The 27,093-nt window shown below is 41.0% G+C and overlaps 1 protein-coding gene across 2 annotated transcripts in view; it reads left to right on the top strand.

Moving 5' to 3' along the window:
* Window positions 1–27,093, top strand: part of CLYBL (citramalyl-CoA lyase) — a 273,555-nt gene that overhangs the window by 118,913 nt on the left and 127,549 nt on the right. The window contains exons 1-2 of one of the 2 annotated variants that reach the window (XM_059721105.1): window positions 3,196–3,252; window positions 24,870–25,059. In XM_059721105.1, coding sequence (XP_059577088.1) covers window positions 3,245–3,252; window positions 24,870–25,059 — 198 coding nt within the window. In that variant the 5' untranslated portion in view covers window positions 3,196–3,244. Of the gene's footprint in view, window positions 1–3,195; window positions 3,253–24,869; window positions 25,060–27,093 lie in introns of those variants that run through there. The other variant, XM_014600281.3, reaches the window with a different exon arrangement.

Here is a 27,093-nt window from a genome sequence, read left to right as displayed (position 1 = left end):
CTGAGCGTGGGGGGGAAAAAGTAGCCCCTTACTCGCCCCGTGGCTGGTGCTTCCTGCTGCAGCTGCTGGCAGCCCGTGGGGCTGTCTGGAGCAGGCACAGGCAGCCCCAGGTGGGCTATGAGTGGCTGCAGTGTGGGGCACTAGCCACAAGGTGGGGGAGGGGCCGCTCTCCCCCCCCCGCACTCAGCTTTTCCCTGGGCCACTTTTCCCCCGACTCCTTCCCTGCCCATGGCCTGGGGGGGCGAGGCCAGGTGGGCCCTGCTGTTGTGAGAGCCCGCCGGGCATCCCTTGGGTCCTACTGCCATTGGTTCCTGTCGTTTTTAACAGGAACCAAGGGCAGATGAATATTAATTTTCTAAATTTTGTAGGGGCCCCACGGGCTGGATAGAATGGCCTCGCGGTATCTTGCCCACCCCTGATACAGGGGTACCTTTGGAAGAAACTTAAAAAACAACTATCTTTATTAGCTTTAGGCAGCATTCAATACTGACAAAATCACGTTAGTGTCATTATCAGTCAAAATACTTGATTGTTAGCAGCAAATTAGTATGTAGAGCCCTCTCCAAGGACTGCCACTTCAATGGGGTGGAGAGGCTTGCATGTGCCAATGACTCTAAGAACAACACAGTCAGGAGTCTAGTACTCCTGGTAGGATCACTCATGAAGGGAAGCTGAAAGGTGAGGTATCAGATGAAAAGCAGTGCAACACAACAAAAAGACTGATGAGGAGATCCAGTATAGGTTCCAATGTGCCAGCTCTGCCTTCAGAAGACTGTATCATTGTGTGTTCAACGATCATAACATCAGGACTCAAACAAAGCTCCTATTATATAATGCTGTGGTAACCCCAACTTTTCTGTATGGCTGTGAAGCTTGGGTGACCTACAGGAACCACATGAAAAGCCTAAAATGCCTTCACCAATGCTGTCTCCAGAAGATCCTTGGCATAAAATGGGAGGATTGTCACACAAATGCCAGTGCTAACTCCACTAGTATGGCAGTGTTAATTATTCAATATCAGCTGTGATGGACAGGACATTGTGTGGGCACGCCTGATGTATGTTTACCTAAACAACTCCCAACTCAGCCAAGGAAAAAGGACATGTGGGGACCAGAGGAAATTCTTCAAGGACACCCTCAAGGTAAACATTAAGAAGTGTGGCATTGACACCACAAATTGGGAAAAACTAGCCTGGGACAAGGCTACATGGCAACACCTTGTGAGAGAAGGTACATCTTACTTTTGAGGAAAATGGTGTGAAGGCAGAAAACAGACAAAAACGGAAGGAAAGAAACAAGACTGAGAAATCCGTAGTTCACCCCTCCCTTTAACCACCACCTGTGGTGCCAGAGAGTGTGCAGCTCTACAATTGGCATTCTTAGCCATCAACAGACTCATCTACAACCCTTTACTTGACCTGTGGGAGTGATCATCCTTGACTATGAGGTATCACCGCCGCCAACTGTGTGGAGCAGTTAGATGTCTTGTGAAATTTAGATGTCAGGGCAGAGCTACAGGATTTCAAAAAAGCTCCCTCTTGAGGCATCAGCTGCCAAGTTCCTATTTTGTTTTAGTTCACTTACTGGACTATTATTTATTCCATGTGGTTTACCCCTTCTCTGCCTCCGTGGTCATTCATTGTTTTGACCTAAGCTCTGATGGATGCTTTACTAGAACTCATCACATGCTTAATAGTTTACTTGTTCTGAATACCTGCCTGAATCAAGACCATAATCTCTCCTATAATCCCTCCATCTTAATATATGGTCCTCCCATTATTCATCTGTTTGACCTTTGCACTTGCCATTGCCTATCTCCTTGCCCTCACTTTGGGCTCCTTTCCCTGTATAGATAAGTATACTCTGGTTTGTCCCGTGCTTGCTGTACTTACCTTAGACCTTTCCTGTTTCTCCAACCATTTAGTTTCCTGCTTATAATTATTGCATTTCCTCCTTTGACACAGTCCCTGGATCTATTTCAGACTAGTTTCTACCTTCTAGGTATCACAGAAATTGACTCTCAAAAAATCTACATTGACTTTGTCCTCAGGACCTCTTCCCTATCTTTATTTTCTTTGACTTGCTTCTGACTTTGATGGTGTTGAGCCCTCCTTCCCATGTGACATGCTTCTCTTCATTTTGCTTTTCTCAATAGCATCCTTTCCTGCTTCCCCATCTGCATCTCTGGCCATTTTTTCAGTATGTCTTTTCCTGGTTCCTCCTTTCTCCTGTGGAAGTTCTCCATACCTCTGTCCATATAACCAACGGACAGCTTCTTCTATTGCAACATCTTTAAAATGTAGCCCTGCCTCTCAGTCCCAACAAGTATACCATGGATGTTTGTGGCTGTGTTATCTCCTGCTTGACCACTACAGCCTTCTCTCCACGGGCCTTTTGAATACCAGCTTTGCTGCGTATGGTCTAAACGCTGCTCACTCTGAATTGCTTCCATTGTGCTGCACAACAGATTCCAACTACTTGTCCTTAGTCTCCTCTTATCTGGCAGACCTGGTTTCCTGCAGGATATGCTCTCAACTCCATGAGTCACACCAGCATTCATATTCTTTTCGCCTCTGAATCTTACAAATGCCTTGTGCTTTCTTCCACATTGCACCTTAAATTGAATGGTCCTCCAAAAAGCCTCCACTTCCACCTCATTCAAAGCACTCCTAGCAGTCCAGTTCTGCAGAATCATCTACAAGAACACAAAGTATTTATATGAAAATAGAATATTAAATAAATGACATTAAATATTTTCCTTTTAAAATCTAACCAGTGACTTATTTTAACTAACTGACAGAACAACTTGCAGAGGCAAAAATAAATTTCACTCCTAATGTTTTGAATGTAGCATATACGGGGCAGACACTAGCAACATTCTTGGAAGAGTCAAGTGAAAACAACTGTTAGCATGGAGAAAACATCTTACAATATAACTGTTAGACAGCGGTGTAGGTCAGGAGCAGAGAATACTGTATCTTAAAGGTAACATCTACGCAAATATTTTGTAAGAGGGAAGAAGCAAGAAAAGCTGACTTCATAGGACAGGTGGTCTTTTGAGTAATATGGACAATTGGCTGTGTGTGGCAGCGCACCTTTGGGTGCCTGCCACTTTAAGAGCAGAGTCAGGCAGCCGCCAGACGCCTGATGGTGGCAGCCATTTTGAGAACCAGGTATATAAAGGCTACAGTTTGCTGCTGCCAGCCCAGGTGGAAACATTGTCTGGCTGAGCTGCAGCAGGAACATGTGGAGGTAAGGAAAAGAGCCTATGGGGATGGTTAGGAGGCTCTTGGTCCTGGTCCTGGTCCTGACCTAAAACTGCACCCTGCTGGGGATGGGTGGCCTGATGGGGCTCCTGGTGGCATGGGAGTCCCCAGGAAATGCCAGGCCAGTTTCCACCCCGGTGAAAGGCAGGTCAGGGCACCTTAACCCCTAGCCCCCACAATTCGGTGGGTCAGGTATGGCTACGGCCACCTGAGCTCTGGGAGGTGGAAGACCCCAGGAGAGGAGTGGCGGCCAGGCACAGCTGTGGCCACCTGAGGCCGCAGGGGAGGAAGACCCTGGAGGCCCCTGGTTGGGGATAGTTGTTTGGCCATGGAGAGAGAGGGCAGTTGTGAAGTCCCTGAGAGGACATGGATGTAGGTGGCCCCGCACAGAGTGGGGTTGAATGGGAGTAGGCCTGGAGGACTGCATGTGAGAGGGGCTGAGTAGGGCTGAACAGGGAGTAGGCCTGGAGGGCAGTGCAAGGACCAGCCCCCTGAGTAGTTGATTGTGAAGATGATGAGAAGACCCCAGGGTGGGGCATGGTGTAGAGGCCCCAGAGTGGGTATAGTAGGAACCCCATGTGTAGGGAAGAGGCCAAGGTATTTTTTCAGATGCCTGAGGCTGCAGTTGGGCCTGAGGCCAAATAGAAGGGGCTCAGCCGAAGAGTTAGGGGCAGGTCCTGACCCTGGTAAGTCCTCTACCGTAAGGAGACCAAGCGTGGGTAAAAAATTACAGCAAGGGAGAGCACAATGACCTGCTGCTCCAGGGAGGGAGGGAGAGTCCCTGTGAGACCCAGGAGCACCAGTCATGGTGTGAGGGAACATCATTTGTGTGTGTGTCATCTGTGAGGCTTGGGATGAAGTACAGGGGTGGTTGGAGCAGCATACATAGGCCCAGGAGAACAGGGCCGCCAAAGGTCAGCCTCCTGCCTAATTAAGACAACAATTATTAAACAATAAAGCATGACAGGTGAGAGAGGTGGGTAGTTAGCCCAGAAACAGGTGGAGGGGCCAACTTCTAACTGGCTCAGGAAGGCCCACCTGTTACAGGCTCCAACTTGGAAAAACATGAAGAAAATAAATGGAGAATGGTCCCTTTGAAGAAATGATTAATGCACTTTATTTAATTTATCGCAGTCTAAAGACATTAGTAATTTAAGTGGAGGGAAAACTTGAACCTGTGCAAGATGAAACAAAATGTCATGTATTTCTATAGCAGGAAAATGACTGGGTCTAGCGATAATTTCCATCTCTAATTTGGATGAATCTCAATGCTATGGTACAATTCTTGTCTAGGGTGACCACCTTGTCCAAATTGGAAGGTGGGACACATGCCCACGTTGCCCCTGCCAGTGGTGGCATGGCCACAGCAAAGCCTAGTGGGTCAGAGGCAGATGTGGTTTTCCCGCTGCAGGCTCGATGCTCTCCACCCTGCTGCCCTTCCCCTGGGAGCCCCGTGCTGGCCGTGCACCCCCTGCCCACCCAGCAGCAGTGGGGGGGTGGGGTGATGGCATGTAGTTGTATTCCCAGCTGCTGCCAGGTGGGCAGGAGGCATGTGGCCAACACAAGGCTCCCAGGGGAAGGGCAGCAAGGTAAGAAGGTACACAGCGGACCCACAGTAGGCAGCCCACATTCACCTCCACCTACACACAAATCAGGGGGGCACATGCAGAGCTGATCCAAGCAGGGTGCAGGGCCCAGGGCAAATCAGCCCATGTGGGGCCCCACCCCGTTCCGGTCCGGACCCCAGACCTGAAGAAGCTGCCGCTGCCAATGGTAGCAGCATCAGCAGCAGTGGGGAGTGGGGGTAGCGAGTGGCTGGGCACAGAGACGCTGCTCCACCCAGCTCCGTGCTGCTGCTGCTCCGCTACACTCCATGGGTCCCCCCAAAGTGCAGGGCCTGGGGCGGTCTCCCCAATTTGCCCCCCCCCGGGACAGCCCTAGGCACGTGCCCCCCATGCTCCCCTCCTTGTGGGGTGCACATAGTGGTGGGAAGCCACCCTCCCCTGTGCCCCCTGGATGAGCCACCCCCTGGGCTCCATCCCACTTCCCACCCTGGGGCCACATGCACCACCCTGCCTGGGTAGCACCTCCAGTCCCTGCTCTATTACCCCTCTTACCATGGGGGCCTCAATCTGCTCCCCCCATGCCTCCTCCCCCCCACCCTCCCATACCCATACCTGCAAGGAATTGCTCTCCAGGCTGCCCAGCTTTTCCCCAGCCATGTGCATGTGTGCAGGCATGCACGTGTATGTGGCGCCCCCTGTGTTCCACTCACAGCAGCATCAAGCGGTCCCTTGCAGGCTGGAATGCTGCCCACCTGCAAGGGGAAACATGGATCCCTGCACAATGCCGTGAATCTGGGACAAATGCTGTCCCAGAGTCATGCAGCCCGGGACCAGGACTTGATCTCACTGTGGGACTGTTCCACCGAATTAGGGACGGGTGGTCACCCTGTTCTTACCTGGTGTGAGACTGAGGCTACAAATATGAAAACCATCCAAAATTCCTTCCGTATTTTATAAGAACATAGCTTCTCACACAGAAGACTGCAGGACCGAGTAAAAAATGTGGATCCTAATCCTCTGAAGAGAACCACACAGGTGGATCCCTCTACATACATATTGCCCCACTGACTTCTCTGCAGTTTTACACCCACAAGGATCTGCCTGCTTGATTGTCTCTTGTAAAATCAAGGCTTTGCAGTCTGCAGTATCCCAGGAATTTGAAATGAGAAAGACAGGCCTAGGATTCATAGAAGATTTCAGCACCATCCTTTAAACTGATCATCAGTTGGATTACCCATTTGTTCTGGCTTGTTCTGTTTAATTGAGGCCCACGTTTTCAAAGATACGTGAATGTGGACTTCTGCATCCATCTTGCTTGGAGATACAACTTCCCCTGAGTTACGCAAGCATCCTGAGGGTGTTGCACATGTTTACCTATATTCCATTGTTTCTTAACTCACAGATTCTCAGCCAGGTGCCTGAGTACTCTAGAGTACTGTGAGTTCCTTTCAAGGGTGTTTTAGGCTGCTGCTCAATAGTAGACTTTTAGGTGTGCAAACAAATACACATGATTCGCAGGATAAATCCAGAGATTTCAAATAGGAATCCACAGTGTCACAAACAGTCTGATCTGTTATGGTCTAAGTTCTTGCAATAGAAAAATTGTTCAGTTATTTTTCTATAGGCAAAAAATGAGTGAAAATTAAGAGTTGGTGTTTTCTGAGGGTTGCCTTGATTTTAACGAAGTTGAGAGCCACTGCTCTAGGTTCTTGCACTGCTCTTATTGCCACAGTGTCAGAGATCCTTCCTGCGGTGCATTAAGTAGCATGACCAGAATCCCTCACGTGCTTTTTCTTCTCTCCCCACAGAGACAGAATTGTCGGTGCAGCAGAGTGGTTTCTTTTGGGGTATTTTAAAATCTAGATATCTGCATGTTTAGAATGGAGAAGACAAGCTAAAGAAGTGTATCTTGCACTTGGAACACAAAGTAGTGAGGGCCCAGCGCTCTGCTGGAAGTTCATCCACACTTTTAGGGCTACATGCAGACATTTGCAGGACCTGATCTACAATCATGTGGCTCATTTTAAGCCATGTGATTGTAAATCAGGTCCCCACGTGTGCACATGTTTAGTAGTGCTGGGAGCAGTGCCATGAATGTGATCTAAGTAAGTCGGGGTGGAGGAGGGGTGGGTAGGATTGTAGGGGTTTTGGCAGGTCTGTGGCAAGTGGAGGGGGTTTTGGTGGGTCATGGGGTAGGGGTTGTCCATATGGGGGTGGGGGGTTGGAGGGCTAAAAATAGCCTGGTAAGGTGTAGGGAGGGAAGCGCAGCCCCAGACCTAGGGCAAGAGTCTCAACTTCCCCAGCCCTGAGGCTGATCTCTGAACATGTAAACATGTTTGGTTAATTCTAGTATGGGTTAGCTCAATCTGCATAGTGCACCTCCTTAGGTGAACTAAGTTAGATCAGGCCGGCCATTTCTTGCCCATTCTAAACTTCCCAAACATATGTACAGTTTGGCACCTAGACTGATCTAACCCTAGTTAGGTTGATCTAAGTGTAATGTCTTTACATACCTTCGGAGGAGCTCCGAGAAGCCTCGGTCTCAGCACAGACAAGTGTCACCCTTCAGGTAATAGGCCAAATAAGTCTTGTCTGTAAAGGGATTATGCCTCTTTGGTTTTGGAAAACAATCTGATTTCAAAATGTCTGCAGCTCTGAATGTGTTCATGTCTTCTGGGGTCTGACTGCTAAAGGCGACTTTTTCCCTTTACCATGTGCCTTGAGGAAGGGATGATATACAACCCTAGGAATGGACCAGAGAATGAGTTGTGGCAAATGAATGTTCATTCTTTTCCTAGTATGTAGTTGAAGTGTTATAGCCATAATGGTCCAGGAAATATGAAAAAGAAAGGGTGTTTTGTGATATCTTTTATTGTATAGTTGGGAGAGATGATAGACAAGCTTTTGAGCACCAAGTGCCTTTCTTGAGGTCTGGGAAAGAAGCAGGTCAGAAAGAAGCCAGTAAAGGGTGATGCTGCACCTTCTTACCATTCACTTACGCGCAGAAAAAAACCACCTAGTTCCTAATATTCCTACCATGACCAAGGATGTAATCTGAGCGCAGAAGAGAAGGGGTAATTTCTCTCTCTACTGTGCTGCATAGTAGGAACATCAGTTGAATAAAATAGCTAGTGGCTATCCTTCTTGCTAGGGATGTTATTCAGGCACCTGGCAATGATGTTTAAGACAGTACTATGTTTTGGTTCACCCATGGTTCAAGCCAGATCTTTAGCTGCTATAAGTTGAGGTTGTTTCACCCATTGTGAGCTGAAGCTTTCTAACCAGTAACTGGTACTGAAATGTATTTCTGCCTAGTTCCCCTTTCTGCCTCAGAGTTGCTGTTTTACTGAGACTTTCTGGGTTAATTAAATTGTTTTAGGCATAGGAAGGGACAGAAGTGATCATAACAAAAATAATCAAGAATAGAAAATTATTTTACAATAATGTATGTGCCTTCAAAATTCCTCATCATTTATTATTTTTGTGGGAATCAGCTTATCAGCAGATTTAATATACACATGCATTTTCTATGTGGATATGACCAACAGAACCTGACTGCAACGTGCTACCTTTCCTGTTTCAGCAATCAAACAGGTAGATTCTAGTTTCAGTGTTGTTTATTATGTATATGACATTTAAAAATCTTTAGACCTCTCTATAGTAGTTTATATATTACTTTGCATTTTCCCCTCAGATGACACAAGATAAAAGGAAAGAATTTGCTCAACTGAAAGAGCATTGTGCAGAAAAAGATGCACATCACAATTTCATTTTTTCAGGAAAGCTGATAGTAATCTAATCTCTGACAACTGTTCAGATGGTGTCAGAGATATTATCTAGGGGTGCACCAATAGAGATTTTGGGGGCCAATACCAATAGCCAATTTTTAAGGAGGCAAATCAGCCAATACTAATCCAATTTTCAATATAGCTGCGTGCAGCTGGTAAGTCTGTTGTGATGGATGGAGAGAGGGGAGGGAAGGGGTGTGAAGGGGCAGATCAAAGCCCCTGGGGTGATGGAGAGAATGGGGCAGGGGCTGGGACAGGAACTGCCCAGCTGTGGCAGGGCATGGTGCAGGATGGAGCCATGGCTGCGCCCTACCCCACCCTGGCTGTGCAGCTCCTCACTCCCTCCCTCACTGTGGGAGCCTTGATCTGCCCTCCCCCCCCCCCCCCCACACACACACACTCCTTCCCTTCCTCCACCCCTTCTACTACAGCAGACTTCCCAGCTGCACACAGCTCTCCAAGCTGCTGGGCTGTACTCCTCGCCGTCTACATGCTGCACTGTGGCTGTATGCATGCATGGGGCATTTATTGGCCAAATTATCGGCTATAACAGGCTGATTTCCAATACAATCACTTTTCTTTATATGGGTGCTGATCCGATGTTGGACCAATGTATCGGTGCACCTCTAATATTAGCTCAACTAAAATGTTATTGGACAAGTTCAAAATTGAAAACTTCATGGCATTTTCCATCATCAATTAAATAGATGATGAATGACAATGTGTGATTGGAAACTGAAACTGTTTCAAATCTCCCACATAATATTTACATAGGTCCTTTTAGCTTTATTATGCACTTCTGATGTGTTATGTATCAGCATTAAAACATACTTTTATAGCATTATTTCTCTTTTGTAATAAAGTACAGGTAAAAGGATACCCAAATGAAAAAGGGCACAAAACCAGGATTTCTCCTTAACGGGGCAGAGAGACTCCAGGATATGACAGTATTTCCTGTCCCTTTAAAAGTTACGTCTGAGCATGGGATCATAATATGTGGCTTTTAGGGATGTCTTGAAGGAGGACAATGTGGGACTTTTACAGATCATCTCAGGGCATTTTTTCCATTTCTCTGGACTAGCCTAGGGGAAAGAACAAAGATGAGGCAAGCACATTGCTGGGTTTTATGCATCTGTCCAACACTGGGATGCCTCAGACTCAAAACTGACTCATCTGACAGAGAAAGAAAACAGTTGCAAACAAGAAATAGGCCTGGACCTATATCTCTTTGGAACTGTTGTCTATTATATAACCCAGAACACACACATAGTAATTATCTACAAAATCATAAAACATAGTTTTTTGGTATCTACCTTTATTTTGTGTAACTAAAAACTGAACAAGTAAGTTTTCTTTTTCTACTAATATTTGAGTAAGCATTACACAGTGCCAAGAACTTATAAGAAGTCCTTCTACCCTTGTGGCAGTTCGGATGATTTCTTCCTCACACTCTTTGAATAAAGCATTTGCCTTTGTGATCCATTACCACCTTTTTTCCCCACCCCCTCAGCCTTGTCCAAAAAATGTAAAACATATAAAGGAAGCAAAGTTGCTTTTTAAGCTTATTCTAAGAAATGAATGTGTTAATTTTATAAACTACAATTATGGTATCAACATTTATAATAAATAGTTCCCTTTTCCTTAAAATGAATTATGAAACTTGTGGTCTAATACAGAAAACCTACATTTTAACACACTTGAAATATTTGGCAGAAAGAAATTCCAATAAATGGGGCGATTTGGGAGGTGCACAACTTTGACTCCTGTTAAAATGTATGTGAGTGTCAACTGATTGTGTTGTTAGTTCAGCAATCTTACATATATTCATAAGGTAATCTCACCTGTGCAATACAGATAAGAAACTCCCACTGAGCGTGTAATATGAGCAGTTGTACTTATATACAGTGCAACATCAAGAGGGTAGTTTGGGCTTAGCTGAATGAAAAATGTACCTGTTTTTCTAATGGTTAATTTTATTTTTCCTAAAAATTACTGTTTTGCACAAAATTTATTTCTTCCCCTTCATTATTCTGTCTTTGATTTAAAAAAAAAAAAAATCGTATCTGCATGAAGTTCAAATGCAAATTTCTGTATTTTAGAGCTGGTTCTGGCTGCTTTGAAATTAAAACAGCCTGAAATGAGGCCCTGGAGTCTATCTTGTGCCCATTTTGTATGCCCTCTGAAAATGTAAGTGAGAAAATAGAAACAATTACCGCCAAAGTATTTAAAAATACATTTTAAATGTAATTTTCTTTACTGTTGTTTATATTGACCGCTGCCAGGCTTAATACTGAAATTTGTCGCATTACCACTTTTCCCCCTTTCTGTCACACACATATACCATCTGCTCTTGCATATGTACAGATGCATGCACACATCTACAAACAGGATTTTTGTCTTAGAAACTGTGTATATGGGGAAGTTAAGGTGTAGTAAGCTAAGATGTGAATTTATCATCCCCTAGCTCTTTGCCACTAACTCCCTCCATGGACTTCACTGGTATTCACCAAGTATGATGTAAAATGGAGTGAACAATGAAGTGGAGAGACATTTATTCTGCATGTCCACATGTGGAATTACTGTGGAATATCTACAGATTCATACTCTTAACTTACTGCACACCAATTTATATATATGTAGACAGCCCAGGGGGCTGCTCAGGAGTAGCTGGCCTAGATTGCCTGTATCTACTTAGTGAAAAGACCCTTGAACCAGTTGTTTTGAAAAAGGAAAGTGAATTGTCAGCTTTCACAATATTATCAATTGTTTCACAATGTTTGATAATTTTCTTAAACCCTCAGCCCCTTATTATCACGTTGTTCTGTGAAAATCTCAGCTTTCATTTTCAGAAAGTAAGTTTCTGGTCCTTGTGGCTACAATAGAAAAATGTGAAAATAAAAAGCCCAGGTGTCCAAAATACAGAAAGCAACCAAAAAGAACCTCCAGTGATTCCCTCCCCCCCCCCCCCCCCCGCCTCCCCAAAGTTGATTACCTTTGAACCAATTGTTTGTTTGGTTTGGGGGGGGAGGGGCAGGGCTTACTCATTTTTTTATTGCTTGGAGTTGGCAGTGCATTAAAAAAAATGATGCAGATAGAGGATAGAGGGGATGTGAAATTTAAGGCCCATCACTCTTGGCTTTTAAATGTCACCTATGAAAGTATGATTAACCCATATAGAAATAAAATAAAGCATTGCGTAGATTTCGTTAATTTCTCAAAAATATATGTTAGAGGATGGAGACCATGAACTCTCTATCTGTCTGCCACTACTTTTTATTTTTAACGTGTTAAACTTTATATAGGAAAGCAGGTGTGGTCAAAGCACGAAACTGGGAGTCCAGATTTATTAACTCTACCATGTTGTAAAATAGCCATAATATCTCTCTTACAAGGTTCTTTTGAGGCTAATTAATTTGTAAATTAAATATGCTGTGGACATGCTTATAATTATTATTGTAATTTATCATGGAAAGCCTTCTACAAATTGTTAATGATGAAAAGTGATAGGGGCATATCAAAACTCATGTGATTGTATATAATTTTTACATGGTGAATAAAACTTGCATCTGATATTTTGGGCTGATAAACATGCTGGCAATTCACTGCAAGAAGAAATGAACTCTAGTGCTTAAAGTTAAGGAAGAATTTTTTTATTGCTAATCAAGCATTTAACTGCAACTGGAGCACTTTAAGACAATGTTATACTGTATTTAAGGAACATTATACTACAAATTAGAGTGATATTTCTTTAATTAAAACAGTATGGATATTGCTTAATGAACACATTTATAATGCTAATACATGGGCATTAAGGATTCATGTAGTTGCCTTTATTAACTGGTGGAGTTAGTTAAAAAGCTGGTTAAAGAGCAACTCAGTATCAGGCTAGTATTAAATGCTTCTATAGAAATTTCATTGCTCTTATAAATTTGACTGGTTAAAAAAACCCAGATGCTTATTTTGTACTATTCTAAATAATATTACAATATAATTATTTTGCATTTGTCCAATTTCTGAAATAAGCTAAGTACCATTTAGAGCACAGGGATATTTGCAAAGCATTTTTGTTCACCATCTGTTTATCTAAGTATTTTTAAAATTCCCATCATCTGAATTTAGCAAGTGGGTATGCATTGCTTAGTATAATGATTACTGTTGAACCAATGATATGGAAAGAGAAATACAGTATTTTCATATCAGTTTATAAACACATTGTGATGCATTTCAGAGATAAACTGTACTTCTAAGAACCCATATTAACTATATTGTTTTTCAAAATATATTATTCAGTATCCAGTGTCCTGAAATGTAAGCCAGCCAATATGTGTTTAATGGAATACAGAAGAAGTCTGTAGTCTAAAATATTTAAAAGAATGGAATCCAATTTTGCGTTTTGAGTTTACGCCCCCAAAATATTATGAAATATTCTTCCTTCCTTCTTGGGAGTTTTTTTTTATATATAATAATGTGTACAAACCTTGAAAGGAAAGGCAGACTGGCCTAATTACTTGGAAATTGGACTGTTCCAGAATCCAGAACAAGCTCCCAGTGCTGCAGGCTCTTAAACACGTGGTTCACTTTAAGCATGTGAGTAGTTCTGTGGATACCATTGGGGCTATTCATTTGCTCAAGCACATGCTTGAGTGTTTGCAGGATTGATGCTTAAAGTGTGGGAAAAGGACTGCTGTATTGTTTTGCTTTCTACAGTGAAGAAATACATAGACGTTATTTATTATGCTGTAGCCATAACTTGCAGACATTTCTAAGAAGCGCACAAGAATCATATGGCCAGAGTATGTCTTGACTAATAGTAGAATGGCAGAAGTTGCAAGATGGAATATAACCTATTATTTATGAGTTTCAGTACACAAGATTTCTATAGATTTTTTTTCACTTGAACATAAATTGCGAAGAAATTTGGTAAAAGGAACATGAAGTTCTGTAGAACAAATAATTCATGTATTTATTTGCTTGTACCTTATCTATATACATTTTCTTTTAATAGTAACTTTTATTTAAATATTTGTTTTATCTAAACATTTTCAACTTCTGAATAATCCCATTTTGAGTGTATTTTATTTTCACTTGCAATGTAAATCAAAGTTTTCCCTCTACTTTATGCTATGTGTACATAGCTATCTGAACTGTGTACATTTCAGGGAAAATAGTCCTGTTATGCCAGTGTTATTATTTAACAACCTGGAGTGGCAGTTTATAGATTTTGTTTTTCTCAAAAATATGTGTTTGTTCTTCTTCCTTTTAATTTGTTAGCAGGTCACTCCTAAATGCCTCTGAAGGCTTGGCTGCTTGGAACTCAGATTGTAATCACAGTAATTAGCACTGAATTTTCAAATCTTGATCTCGATCTTGACCCTACAGCATTTAGCCAACATGTACACAGCTGGATCAGTGGCAGGAATTGAAAGAGCTCAGTTGTGGGGCTGCTCCCTGTAACCTGTTATGGGCATCAGCTCTGAGGAAACAGAGGGGAGCAGCAAGAAAAAAGTGTGTGGGGGGGAGTTTAAAACCAAAAAGTGTTACCAGCAGTATTTTCACAAATATTATTATTGTTTTATTGGCAGCATTTTACACATGTAATTCTAAAACATATGTATATTTATATAAAACATAGTATTTTATCTGAGGAGAGCATCAGCATATTGGCTGTAGTGAAAAATATAAATATTTTTCATGTTAAACCAACAGGTTTGTGGGGGGGGGGGGGGGGGGGGGGTTTGTAGTGCTTACATAAAGGAAGTACAACTTCCCAATTCACCCATTTTGCAAAGTCAGCCATTTCTGCATCAATGCCATCCATTATGTATCTGCATCTATTTTTACTATGTATTTAAATATTATAAGATAAAAATTCATAACACTGTGTAACTGTTCTGTGCGTCTCACTACAAAAAATTCCAAGGTTCCTAGACCCAGGAACCATGTTGTTTTCTTTCTGTTGTATAGATCTAAGCACAATATTGGTCCAACAAATTTTAAAAAAAATGCTAAATAATAATGATAAATAAGATTATTAATATATGTAATTCATTCTGAAGAGTAATTCTTATTTACTGCCTTAGCACTTATACATTTTTTTTCTGAGGTAACATGCATCATTCTTTTAAACACCTTGATGCATTAGTGAATTTAAATATATTTAAATAAAAACATTTTAATTAAATGTATTAATATACTTGTCTGATCGCAGGAATTAACTGCATTATGGTTTGCCGTAATTTTTTTCCAAGACACTATGCAACTGAACCAATACATTATATGATGTCCCTTCAGAATAAACAGAGATAAAAACCATTAACATGTAGAATGCAATTAGTAAAATATATGTAATCTTTGATGTAGATTAACACTTCTATGTTTCTTTAGATTGCATTTGAAAAGAAATTAAATCCATATTTTAGGCAAGTAAATGATTTTTTTTACCCCATATCTTCCTTTAGTTAGTCTCCCAGTGGACTTTATTCTCTGACAGACAATGTGGAGTTTTTGCATTGCACATCAGTGATTCTGGTTCAATTAAGTAGCAGCTACTGTCTCAAGGAACCTGAAACTTCAGTAATGATAAAGGCAAAAGGAACGTAGGCGGCACAGTTCCATTCTATAATACTTTAGTGGCCTGACAAAAATTATTCCAGGGTTGCTACAGTATAAGAAAGAGAGAGAATTGTCAAGTATATGTTACATATGTTAAATCTGTCCAAAGCAGGTCACCAATTAACCTTGGATGATAGCAAATATGTACACATAGAGTTTTTGATGCAAGCAGGCTGTTGTCATTAGCAGGTACCATGCCTTGTCACCTTCATTCATTATTTAATCCTCTACAAAACTGACCTGTTTTCTGATTTTGTTTTGATGTTTTTAATGAGAAAGGCAATAAAAGCTTCTAGTTCTTCTAACATAAACAAGCAAAAATAGTTTATTAATATATGAAAAGCAGTACATATCGTTTGGGGGGGGTTTAAGTGATAGGACAAATGTGTTCTTCAATCAAAACTATGGGGGAGTCTAGAATGATTCTAAACAGCAGGGTCAAATGTAGTTGAAAGAACATGATGGGTAAATAAAAGGTCATTTTTAGGTTTAGGACTGGTGGGAGGAGTAGGTTTGGTTAACTATTTAACTTATGATAGCCTTTTATCATTTTATGGTTTAGAGATCCATTATTTTAAACCTTTCTCAGTTAGCTTCTGGCTTGTACCCAGTCCTTTTTTTTCTCTCTCCGAAAGCTTCTGTTTTCCATTTACATGGACTAAATTGGTTTTACTTTGGTATAAATAGTAACTAAAATGAGAATTCTATACTGAAATGGCTTATATATAATTTTTTTGTTTCATTTTCTAATTTAAAAACTTGAACTGCCTTGTTCTGCTCACATTTTTCTGCCTGGCAATTTTTTTAAAAAGGAGCATAGCATTTCTTTCCCATTTTCTTTGCCAGTGTATGTTTTGGTTATAGTATAATGTCTAGCAACTGCTTGCAGAAGTGTATTTGGAAGCCCTCTTTTCGTTTCTCTCCACTACAGTTTTTCCAGCAGGCTGCTGCTGCTGAGAGTGACCCCCTCCAACCTGTCCTTTTCATATCCAAAGCTGTTGTTACAGAGGTTAAATTTCTTAATTCACTGAATAGTTTGAGCACTTCTTCAGTATGCTGCATTGAGTACCCAGCCCTGAGCCCAGGCCAGTATTTTTAACAGGCTTGAAGAACTGTTAAAATTTTTAAGGTGAGCTTCTTAAAACTTAGTTGAGGCCAGAACCCAATTCTGATCTTTGTTTAATGAGGTTTTATTAACTGTATAATTCAACTACTTCTAGGGAATTCGTCTTAATTTACATCAGTTAAGGCCCCATTGTTTTGTTAGAATGAAACCATGCATCTTTCAAAGGATTCTTTTACTCATAAGTGATGATTGCTTTTCAAAAGATTCGGAAGCACACAAGCCAGTCTTTTCTATTTTCCCTAGCAAGTAGCTGTTGCTTTATGTTTTGGGGGAAAGTGTATTCTTAGTATTAAAAAAGAGCATCAAGGAAATGACCTCCACTGATTTAGAACAAAGGGAGAAATCACAATGTAAAGCTGTGTGTTTGATATGTTGATAACCCTTAGTTTTGATTTTAGCATAATTGGATCACTCTTAATTGAATTTCCTAGGTAAAAAGTACCTTACCAAAGTTCTGACTGTATTTGAAAGTAGATATCTTGCCTTATCAAAATAACTCTTTTGAAACAAATAAATCATAAATGGACTCTGAATATCCTTACATGAGGATAAATGTGGATTTAAGAGAGCCTATGTTCTGAGTTTTTCAATTTATAATATGATCTTTTGTTTCCAGTTAAAAAGAACTTTAGCATTTTTCATGCTAACTGTTTAACAATTGTGAGTAGCTTGTTTTTCTGTAAAACTTCAGCCCTCTTCCTTTCCTTTCCTTTCCTTTCCTTTCCTTTCCTTCTTGATATTTTTATTTCCCTTTTATTATGGAGACTTGTAGATTTTGTCACTTCAAACGTTAGCTATTCCTCCTCTTTTCTTTTGCTTTACAATACTCTCTAGGAGAGGTGTTTTCCCCTATCCCCACCCCCCACCTTTTTTTGCATATTCCTGCTCTTTTTCTGTGAGATATTGTAGTTGACCAAATTTAAAACACTACAGTATTTAGAATCCCTGCAGTGCCATTTTAAGTATTTGGACCTGGAAAGTGCCCCAAGCAATAACTACCTGAATTGCTTTTAATTACACAATATAGCTGCATCATTTTACTTCAGACTCTTTTTGATTGATGCTGTAAGGCAATTGTAACCATGGATGATGGGATTAAGTGCCTCTTGAAGTGACTTTAGCTTCTTGTGGGAACAAAGGGAAAGAAGAGAACACTTAGTCCCTTTTTGAGTGAACAGCCTTTTTTCACTTGCTATATAAAGAAATACAATTAACAAACATTATCCCCAGAGGTGAATTGAAATGTACATGCAGACAAGAACCGCTCTTGACTGCAATTAGACATATATGATCTGAGGTATTTTGGCCATTCATTAGTGCTAATTGTTTGAGAAACAAGCCCACAGAACAAATGATTAAAATGTTAGTACCATAACTGGGATTATTAGCATGTGTGATAAAATGCATGCTCTGCAGCTGTACCAATAAAACTCTTAGGAAAGTCTCTTTGATTTGACAAATACTTAGCTTGGCTCAGTTGCCAGCTTGTTAGTATTTGCATGAGGCCTGCTGATGTTTATAACAAACAACTTATATCTTTTTTTCTTAATTAGAAGGAATTACTATGCAAATTGCTGTGCTTTGTAATTTCATATCACTTTCCTTGGACTGGGCCTTTATTTGTGTTGTTTGTCAACTGATTCCTAAAAAATAAAGTAAAACTAAAAAGAGACCTTTCTCTATTTGTTTCTTCCTAGTTATTTTTATTCTTTTTTTCATTGACATAACAGGAGAGATTGCTTTCTGCCTGACTTCTAACACAGCTAACAGAGTAGAAATGCACTTGATTAAAAGATACAAGTTTGCTGCTTAGGCTGCCCTGACTGCAGGTGGTCTTTGGGTCTTGTTTCACTTCTCTAAACTTGACCTTCATGAACATACAGGCCAAGATCATGTGTCTGTGGGTTCAGAAATGTGCAAAAGTATCATATGAAATTAATTGTTTTGTTTATTGCTTTATTCAGGCCCCTGGCTACATTTTTTCTGGAAAAATTGGCCCATATCTGTTGCAAAGGCTGGCAGAACAAGAGGTTTAGCATAACAACATAGCATGTCTGCCACGTGTTAGAAACAATGTGGTGATGCAGCCTTTCCAAAATGATTTGCCTTGACTAATAAACATTGAAAGGTCTGAAATATGGATTAAGGCCTTGATCATACACCAGTTTTTGTATGTTAAATGTTATGTAATGAGAGTAGTTCTGTTGACTCTGAGACTATGTAAAATGCATAGAATTAAGTATATGGGAGTTTGAGCAAGATCAGGCCCTGAAAATGTAGTATACGCTAGGGAGATTTGGTGTCTTGTATTACTCTCACTAGTTTCAGTGACATCATACAGTTTATATTTGAAAGTGTCATACCTTCTAGTAGTCATTTTTTTCTTTATTCAGCAAGATTAAATATTTTGAGGGGAAATGACATTGAATACCTATGAGTATTTCTCACTTACCAGCCTTTTAAAAAAATATTGGGTGAACAGAAAGGTACAGTGCTGGATTTGTTAATAAAATATAGATATAATTCCAAGACCTGTCCAGAAATCAATATACTGCAGAACAATGTGATATGAATGAGCATAGCATGTTGCAAAGCAAATTAGTAGGTTTTGCCTAATAGCCTCAGGGGTGACTGGTGTCTCCTGAGTCTGGGGGGGCACAATTTGTGGGCAAACCTGGGAGAGGGCCAAAAGCCCCATATTCACTCCTATACTTCTGTGCTGTGGCTTAGTGGCCCCCTATCCCACATGCCACCGGCCCACGTGGCAAAAAAACTGCCCCATCCTGAGTGGTGCCGAGTTGGGGGCCAATCTCAGGGGAGGCATGTGCCCCCCCATGCTCCCTCCACCAGTCACCTGTGAATAGCCTCATCTTCATTTTTAGAAATTTAAAAGAAATAACATTAAATTGACAAATATTCTCTTGTTTTGTGTCCATTTGTTTAGTTTTTATCTCAGTCATACTTAGTTTTGCATCACTAGAAGAATATCTACACAATCCAGAAGATGCATGTGAAATAGTGTTCTTATTTATGCTATGAGGCTAATAAAAAACCAAATTTTTTTTGGTTATGCAATTATGTATCCACATAACTGGGACAACATTTGCAAATAGTATACCAATGTATTGACATATGCAGTACTCTAGGCTTCGGTCTTGCCATTGTGTTTCTGAAAGAAATCTCCAGGAAGAGCCCCATTAATGAAGGAAGGTCCATTATCAGCATTTAATTTTTTTTAAGCAGCATAAAAATGAAAATATGCATGTGCAGAAAAGATGCCATAGGAAAATAGGAGAATTTTCTTGAGAAGTAAAAGTGGAAACCCATGTTCTATACTTTCACTTGTCATCCTTCTTGATGTATCTAGTGTAGTCATATTTATCATACCAATATTTGTTACAAATATTGTATTACATTTTTGGCTTACCTTTAATTTTATAGAGAAAATGAGAAAAATAATTTTATGCCTATTGGATGGTCTTTTTTTTTTCTTTTTTAAAACAGAAAGCATGGTTATTTTGTTTTTAGCTTTACTTAACTACTTCTAAGACTGGTGAGACTACTTTACTACTTTACTTAGCTACTTCCAAGACTAGACAAATGGACAGGACAATCTATAATAATGTGAGTTATGAGCAGGGATCCTGGTTTTCTCTGATAACACCCCCTCCCCTCCAATTTTCAGATGTAAAAAAGTAACCTAAAATCCAAATTTTTCCATGATTAAAATAAAACGCCACATATATATGTAAGTGGTGTTTCATTTTAATTACAGGAAAATGTGGATTTTGGGTTACTTTTTTAATCCTGAATTTGGGGATGGATTTTTTTTTTTTTATCAGAGAAAACCAGGATCCCTGGTTATGAGAAATGTATACTGAATGAATAGAGTGCCGAAGTTGATGAGCTTAAGGGAAATTCCTAGTGTTCGCTGTTTAAAACTATTCTCAGTCTTCTCAGTTCAAGTGTTGGTATTCTGATGGATTAAATCCAGTGCCGCTTTAGAGTCAAATATTCTTTTGGTGGAGACATACTGCTAAACTGCCTACACGAATGCTTAAAGGCATTAGTGGTGGCAGTTGACTAGCGATTTCTTTATCTGGTCTAAAGGTCATGGTAGTTTTTTCCTATTAGATGTTGTGTTACTTTGTGCTGCACTCAGAGAATCAATGCTGAAAAAACTAACCACTATCTGTTGATAGACAAGGAAACTGACTGGTCAGTTACAGCTAGCAAGGAGTCTTACATAACGTGTTTGACAGGGGATACATCTCAACTTCGTGTGCTCTGGGATTATAGATTTAGTCTCATCTATCAAATTAGTATGGGTTAGACAGTTACTAATAGATGATCATCAAGGGTGCTTCAAGAGGTACTTGTCTCTGGCATTATAGTTAACTACTAATGGCTGAGTTCTTTGACTTCTTTGTGCCTTTGAGAGGCACTGGTGGAAGCCATCAGAGAAAGAGACTAGAAACTAATCACTTCGTCCTCTCGTATATGTTTAGTGAAGAACTGCAGACTTCTTTACTGACCTCAGTGTCACGCTGAAAAAGACCGTCCAATCTTTGTTGAAAATAAACCCATCTTCTTCCTCCTCCTCTTCCCCCAAAATGTAGTGCATGAGAAAGTGGGATTAAATGGAATTACCTAGCAGCTGTGCTAATTGTTACAAGTTGTATTTTCTTTCCCACTTTAGCACAACAATATTAGTAGTTTGGGGGGGGGGGGAGAGTTGACAAAGGAGTGCGACTCTCAGTTGCACGTCTCCTAGGTACCGAGTGTCAAGATCCTTACTGCATGTTTCTTGAAGCTGCTGCAGTCCTAGATGAAGAAGATTTATTAATAAGGGTAGCACCGGCACTTGTAATAAATAATGCATAATTTTTATTTAACAGGAAAACTGCCCTGTTGATTAGGCCCCATTAAGCTTTACCAGTCATATTACAAACAAGAGAACAGCAGCAGCTTTTTCTGTGCTGCCAAGGTGAGTCCACCCAGGACAGTTACAAGACTGGCAAGGGACATCTTGGTATGGTTGTCATTTCCAAGAAGGTTCATAAAATTAAAATGACAGAAGAGATTTTCTTTTTTTTAAAAAAAAATTGAATCTATTATTCATTTTGAAGACGCAACCTCTGGTAGAAGAAATCAATTCTTGACAGGGGCTGAGTTTTTCAGTGCAGGTCTCACATCTTTCTGCCATTTTTGTGATTTAAATTGACTGGATTCATTTTGGAGTGTTTGGGAAGGGTCATCATGTAGAATTTGAAGGAAACTTGTCAAAGTGTGGTAACTTGGAAGATACTCTATTAATGGAAAAATGAAAATGTATGTACCAATGACATTTAAATGTGTTGATTACATCTCCCACATTGAACTTAGAATGGTTTTGCATAATTCAGATATGCTATATGGTGCTATATCTGCATGAGAACACATAATAGTGTGGTGTGGTAGAAGGCTTTTATTTGGATGAGTGAGTTACGGACATCATTCCAAAGCGGTGTCATTAAAAATTTCATATCACACTGTGCCATCATGTGGTTTTAGTTTTTGTTTTATAGGCCGCAGTTTTTACAGTAGGATTTCTTATTTCTGTTCACTGAATGGATCAGCTCTCCCTGGAGAGTTGGACACCTCCCCCTCACTTATAATTGCGCTTTCCCTTTTCTCCACAGTTTCCCAATATCCCTGTGACAACTCCTGTAATTGCTCACATGGAGAAATAATACCCTATTTTATTCTGCCCCTCTCAGGTTCATACATCTTGCCTGCCCATCGGTGTGGTATGAGAGTCTTCCAGTTGTAAGCAATGAGTCTAGCATCTGTCAGTGCATTCTCTTATCCCCTTTCTACCTGTATTTGTTTGTTGTTTATGTGCAGTATGCTATGTAGGCAAGCAAAGTATTTTATCTGCTTTTTAATACAGGTTGACAGCAAGTAAAAAGGTAATAGCTGTTACATTTACTTTTTCAATTAGTCCCAGAGGTAAGCTGAGAGCTGATCATATGCGAAGGACATATGACCAGAGCAAGCCTGGCACACGCATTCCTTCCTCATTATTTTAAATGAAAGAATGAATTGATTACCTACCTTTGTTGTAAATTATTTCATTTTATAATAAAGGCTTTAATTAACAAGAGGAAATGTAAGCCTAATCATTTTCCCTGCAAGCTCCAAGTCCCATTGATGCCTAAAAAAGGAAGCCACCTGCTTGCTTGGTCCAGTGAGTAAAATGAAGTACAACTGATGTGTTACATCTAATAAGGAAGACTCTATTCAAGGCACATATGATTCAGATAATACATTTAAAAACAACATCTGCTTGAAACAGTGCTTAAACAAATACATGCTTGAGAAAGACAAAATGTTTGCTATGGCTAGTAAAGCCCTGCTCGCATAAGATTATTATCATATTTGAACTCAGGATTCGCTAGGGTTGTTTTTCTGACCTGTACAGACAGGGCTTTTTGGGGGGGAGGGAGGGAGCAGGCTGGGGTTATACATTTTTTGTCTGTAATAACGGTACTAAACCATGGCATAAAGAAAGGTTGGCCAACTAAGGCACAAGTGCCACAATTTTACATGGGAAGCCACTGTGCATAGTATGTGGCAGATCAGGGAGGGGAGAGGCAGCACAGGGACAGATAGGGCAGGGAGCACAGAGAAGAGAGCAGAAAGCAGAGCAGGAGATTGTGTAGAGGAAAGGGATTGAAATGGCACTCAGGGAGGGTGTGGAGTTAACTTGTGGCACACCTGCCAAGATGGTTAATACTGGTGGTTTCACACTGGTGGAAAAACAATCATAGGTTTAGTCATGCTTTGGCTGCAGCAGTAATAATCCCACCAAATCCTGATCCACAGTAGTCAGGAGTTCTGGTTAAACCAACTGCAGGATGGACAAACTATGTTTGTATTATGTGCTTTGTTTGATTTCAATCTCTAAAATTTGCTGGTGTGACTTTTACTTATTATTGGCAACTGGAATTTACACCTATATTTCAGATTTGCTAATAGTTTCTATTAATCAACTTTTGGCAATTATAATTGTCCCATATTTTAAAATCTGTTCAGGTTACTTTTTCATGTCCTTCTCAGACTGTATTAATTTGGAAAGTTTCAACTAAAATAGATAAGTCATTTCTAATAGAAGCATTAAAGGGAAAAAAATATTCTGCCCATGATACAAAATTACCACCATTTTGCAAGGAAGCTTTGTCACCTCTGTGCTTTGAAGCAAGGACTTTAAATTTAGCAGATAGTCAGAAATATACTTCTTGCTGTCCTTGTGAAAATCTGCCATGTTATAAACCTCTGAAGAAGCCCAGGTTCACACACCCTCAGTAGAAGTTCGGTGGAAGCTGTTTCTATTATTCTCTGAAAAGTCCATTTTGTGAGGGCCCATCCCCAAACAGGTCTCACTCTTGATTACACTGCTTTACCCTAGGGAGTGGAGGTTGAGCAGGAATTCTTGTATAATTCTATTGGGCACTGCAATGATGGGAAGAGAGACTGTGTTTATTCTTCTCATTTAATTATTTGCACCATGTTGTCCTTCCAGTGCCCCAACAACTAGTGCCCAATAGAACTGGAAGAAAATGAGGCTCAGCCTCATTGGCTTCAATGTTGAGAGAATGGAGACTGAAATGGCTGGGCACACAGGCCTGGTGTCAATGGGGAGTTTGTGAAACATACTGGCACTTTCTAGAGGTCCGCCCTCACAGAGGCTAACTAGCCTATTGGTACAACCAGTAATACCATTTCTTCAAGTGGCAAATGTCCGTGCTTTGGTTTTAAAGATACCAATCCTAGCGATGAGTGCTGCTGAAGTCAGTGTCATTCCCTAGGATGCGATTTGTTTGTTTTTTGCTTTCAGTTTGCTTATATAGCAACAGGAACTTGCACACAAATAAACTTTTTATCAAACAACATTCAGGTTGCAAAGTCAAGCACTTAGACATTAGAAAATGCCAGAATTGCAAAGTTTAAGTGACTTGACCAGCTTGCCATCAGAACTCATTGGCAGAGGTAGGGTTATATTTCCATTCTCCCAAACTTAATTCATTTAAAATATGAGACCATTTCTCTCTGGTTGGTTTCCTACTTCATTCACATTCCAGCTTCCACAACCAGTTGATGTCTGTCCTACAGACAACAGCCTCCTTTATGATACCATTTTGATATATTCCCAATGTACTCTCCAGCCACTGCACTGATGGAGATGGGTGGAAAAAATAGAACATGATCATTTCATACAAATTAGTGTCTGCAGTATGAACAAGAAGACTAAACTAAAACTGAATAGGCAGCTTTTACTCTGGCATTTCCTAAGTTTTAAGTACTTGAGTTTGCAAATTGTATTTTTAAAGTTGGTTCTTTTAATATGATCAATTGTAAGAAATTAAGAGTTTGTATCCAAATAGCAATGTTCCTTTTTAAATTAAAATATATTACTGTGTTATTTTTCAAATTATGGTCAGGAGTCTAACTTTGGCAACATCTTTTACAGGAAGAGTGCTTCTCTGGCAGCTGGTGTTCCTAAGCTTGGTTATCACGTCCAGTCTTCTCACAAGTATGTGCCCAGGAGAGCTGTGCTGTATGTACCTGCAGATGATAAAAGAAAGATACAGAAAATCCCATCGCTCAAAGTAGATTGTGCTGTATTGGACTGTGAAGATGGTGTGGCTCTGAACAGAAAGGTAACTAATATATTATTTGTGGAATGCCACATAATCAGTGCTATACAAACCATACTGCACTAGCCCTTGGGGGTGTTTATATTTCAAAGAGACAAAAGCAACTGGTAAGATACCATATAACCACTAAAGAGTTTCTTCATGCAGCAATGGTGTATATTTTGAGTGGGTTAGTGGTTACTAACATTGAAAGACTTCTGGCAGGCTCTTGAATACCCCATTTACCTAGACTGAGTAAGAATTTTAGATAAACAAGTGGGCCACAGCTTGTTGAAGGTACACAGAACCACAATAAGTCCTTGGCCATGAATGTCTTGAAGATATTTAGAGTTATTTGGTTTTCTGCAGAGCAGGAGGAGGGGGAATGAGAAAGGAAGAAAGTAGTTCAGAGTTAGTAGGTTTTTTGTTGAAGTGAAAGGGTTTATAGTTTGAGAGATGCATTGGGTGCATCTACACGTGCTGATTTAAGGCACATTAAGGGTGTGGGTCTTCACATGTGCATCCTTAATGCACCTTAAAAATGGTGATTTTAGGCTATTCATGCCTAAATTTAATACCTGCAAAAGCAGGTATCAAATTTAGGAGTGAATAGCTAAAGCACCTCAACACGTGTAGAAGCACTTAGGTGCATTAATGCTGTATATTTCGATGGGTTTGGGACTACTTTTAGTCCCAAATTGGTCCGCCCACTGCATTAATGTGCCTTAGCATGTGCATGTGTAGACATGTGTCTAAATTGCCTTAATGCACATTAGGCAAATGTACATTAAGTTTAAGCATGCATAAAAACGTGTAGACATACCCTCTGTGTAGCAAATGTGTATGTATGGGTTTCTGGGAGTGGGAAGAGCAGATTAGATTATTACTTGGACATGTAGGGGATTGGATAGCTTTTTCAGGTGTTGGCTTTATGGAAAAAGTTATGCTATATGTGAAAGAAGAAGGCAAATTTCCTTGCCTGCTTTTCCCATAGTCTGTGCTGCAGTACATTAAGGCAGAATCCTATTTCTTCAAGTGGATGACCAAAGTGTAGTTTGACATTGACTCCAAGTTTCTATTGTGTAGGAGCAGGGACAGATTCAGGAGTGGTGTGGCAGTGTGATGGCACCCCCTTTTTACTGCATAGTGCAGCAAGCTCTCCCACCCTTGGCTAATGGTGGGTAGTGTGGGGATTCAGGCAGGGAACAGACACAGAAAGCAGCCAAATCTAGCACCCCAGGCAGCTGCTTTTCCCAGCTGGAACCTCCTGGGCCTGTAGGGAACCAAGGGGCTGGGCAGTGAGCAGGCACATGAAGGGAGGGTGGAAGGAACCCCAGGGCTACTTCTGCCCTGCTCCAGCCAGGGCTGCCAAGAGTGGCTTTGGAAGGATGCCAGACTAGGCTGGGGATGACCACAAGTGGGTTCCCCAGTCCAGCACCTGCAGGAGTGGGCAGGGAGTAGGCACAGGAATGGGTGACCTGCCCATTGCCACTGCTGCTATCCCTGGCCAAACCCAGCACCCCACGCAGATGTCTCCAGTGGCCCCCGTCTGGACCAGGGTCAGGAGTGGCCTTGGGGCTTCCCACACCTTGGGTCAGCTGAGGACAGCAGCAAGTGGGTTCTTTCTTTCCCACTTTCTGCTCTTGCTCCCTGCCTGACTCCCCTGGGTTTCTCCCACTGGTTCACAGGCTCCAGCCATACCTTGCCCCCAACCTCAGCATTGTCTGACCTGTAGCACCAGTTGCATCTGCTGTTATCCCCCTTTTCATAGAATCAAGGATTTTCTATATCTTTGATCTGCCTTTGTGTAAGAGCATGCTGTCACCCCATCTGGGCAAGCAAATGGGCAAGGGGAAGTAGAGGCTTCTTTTCCAGAGATGCACAGATATCTACCTTTCCTCTAATAAGGTCACTTACATGCTTCTGCACAATAGCCAGGTAGTTCCATTAATTTCCAGCTGTGTTTTGGTTGTCGTCTGTGGCCCTGGGCCAGATCCAGACTGTGCATGAGGGCTCACACAGTGACCAGTGCAGCATGAGTCCAGGGGTGGCAGAGGA

Source organism: Alligator mississippiensis, chromosome 1 (genome assembly GCF_030867095.1).
Source record: "Alligator mississippiensis isolate rAllMis1 chromosome 1, rAllMis1, whole genome shotgun sequence".
NCBI classification, from domain to species: domain Eukaryota; kingdom Metazoa; phylum Chordata; order Crocodylia; family Alligatoridae; genus Alligator; species Alligator mississippiensis.
Note: the sequence above shows the minus strand (reverse complement) of the source record. Positions and strands in the feature narration are given on the sequence as shown.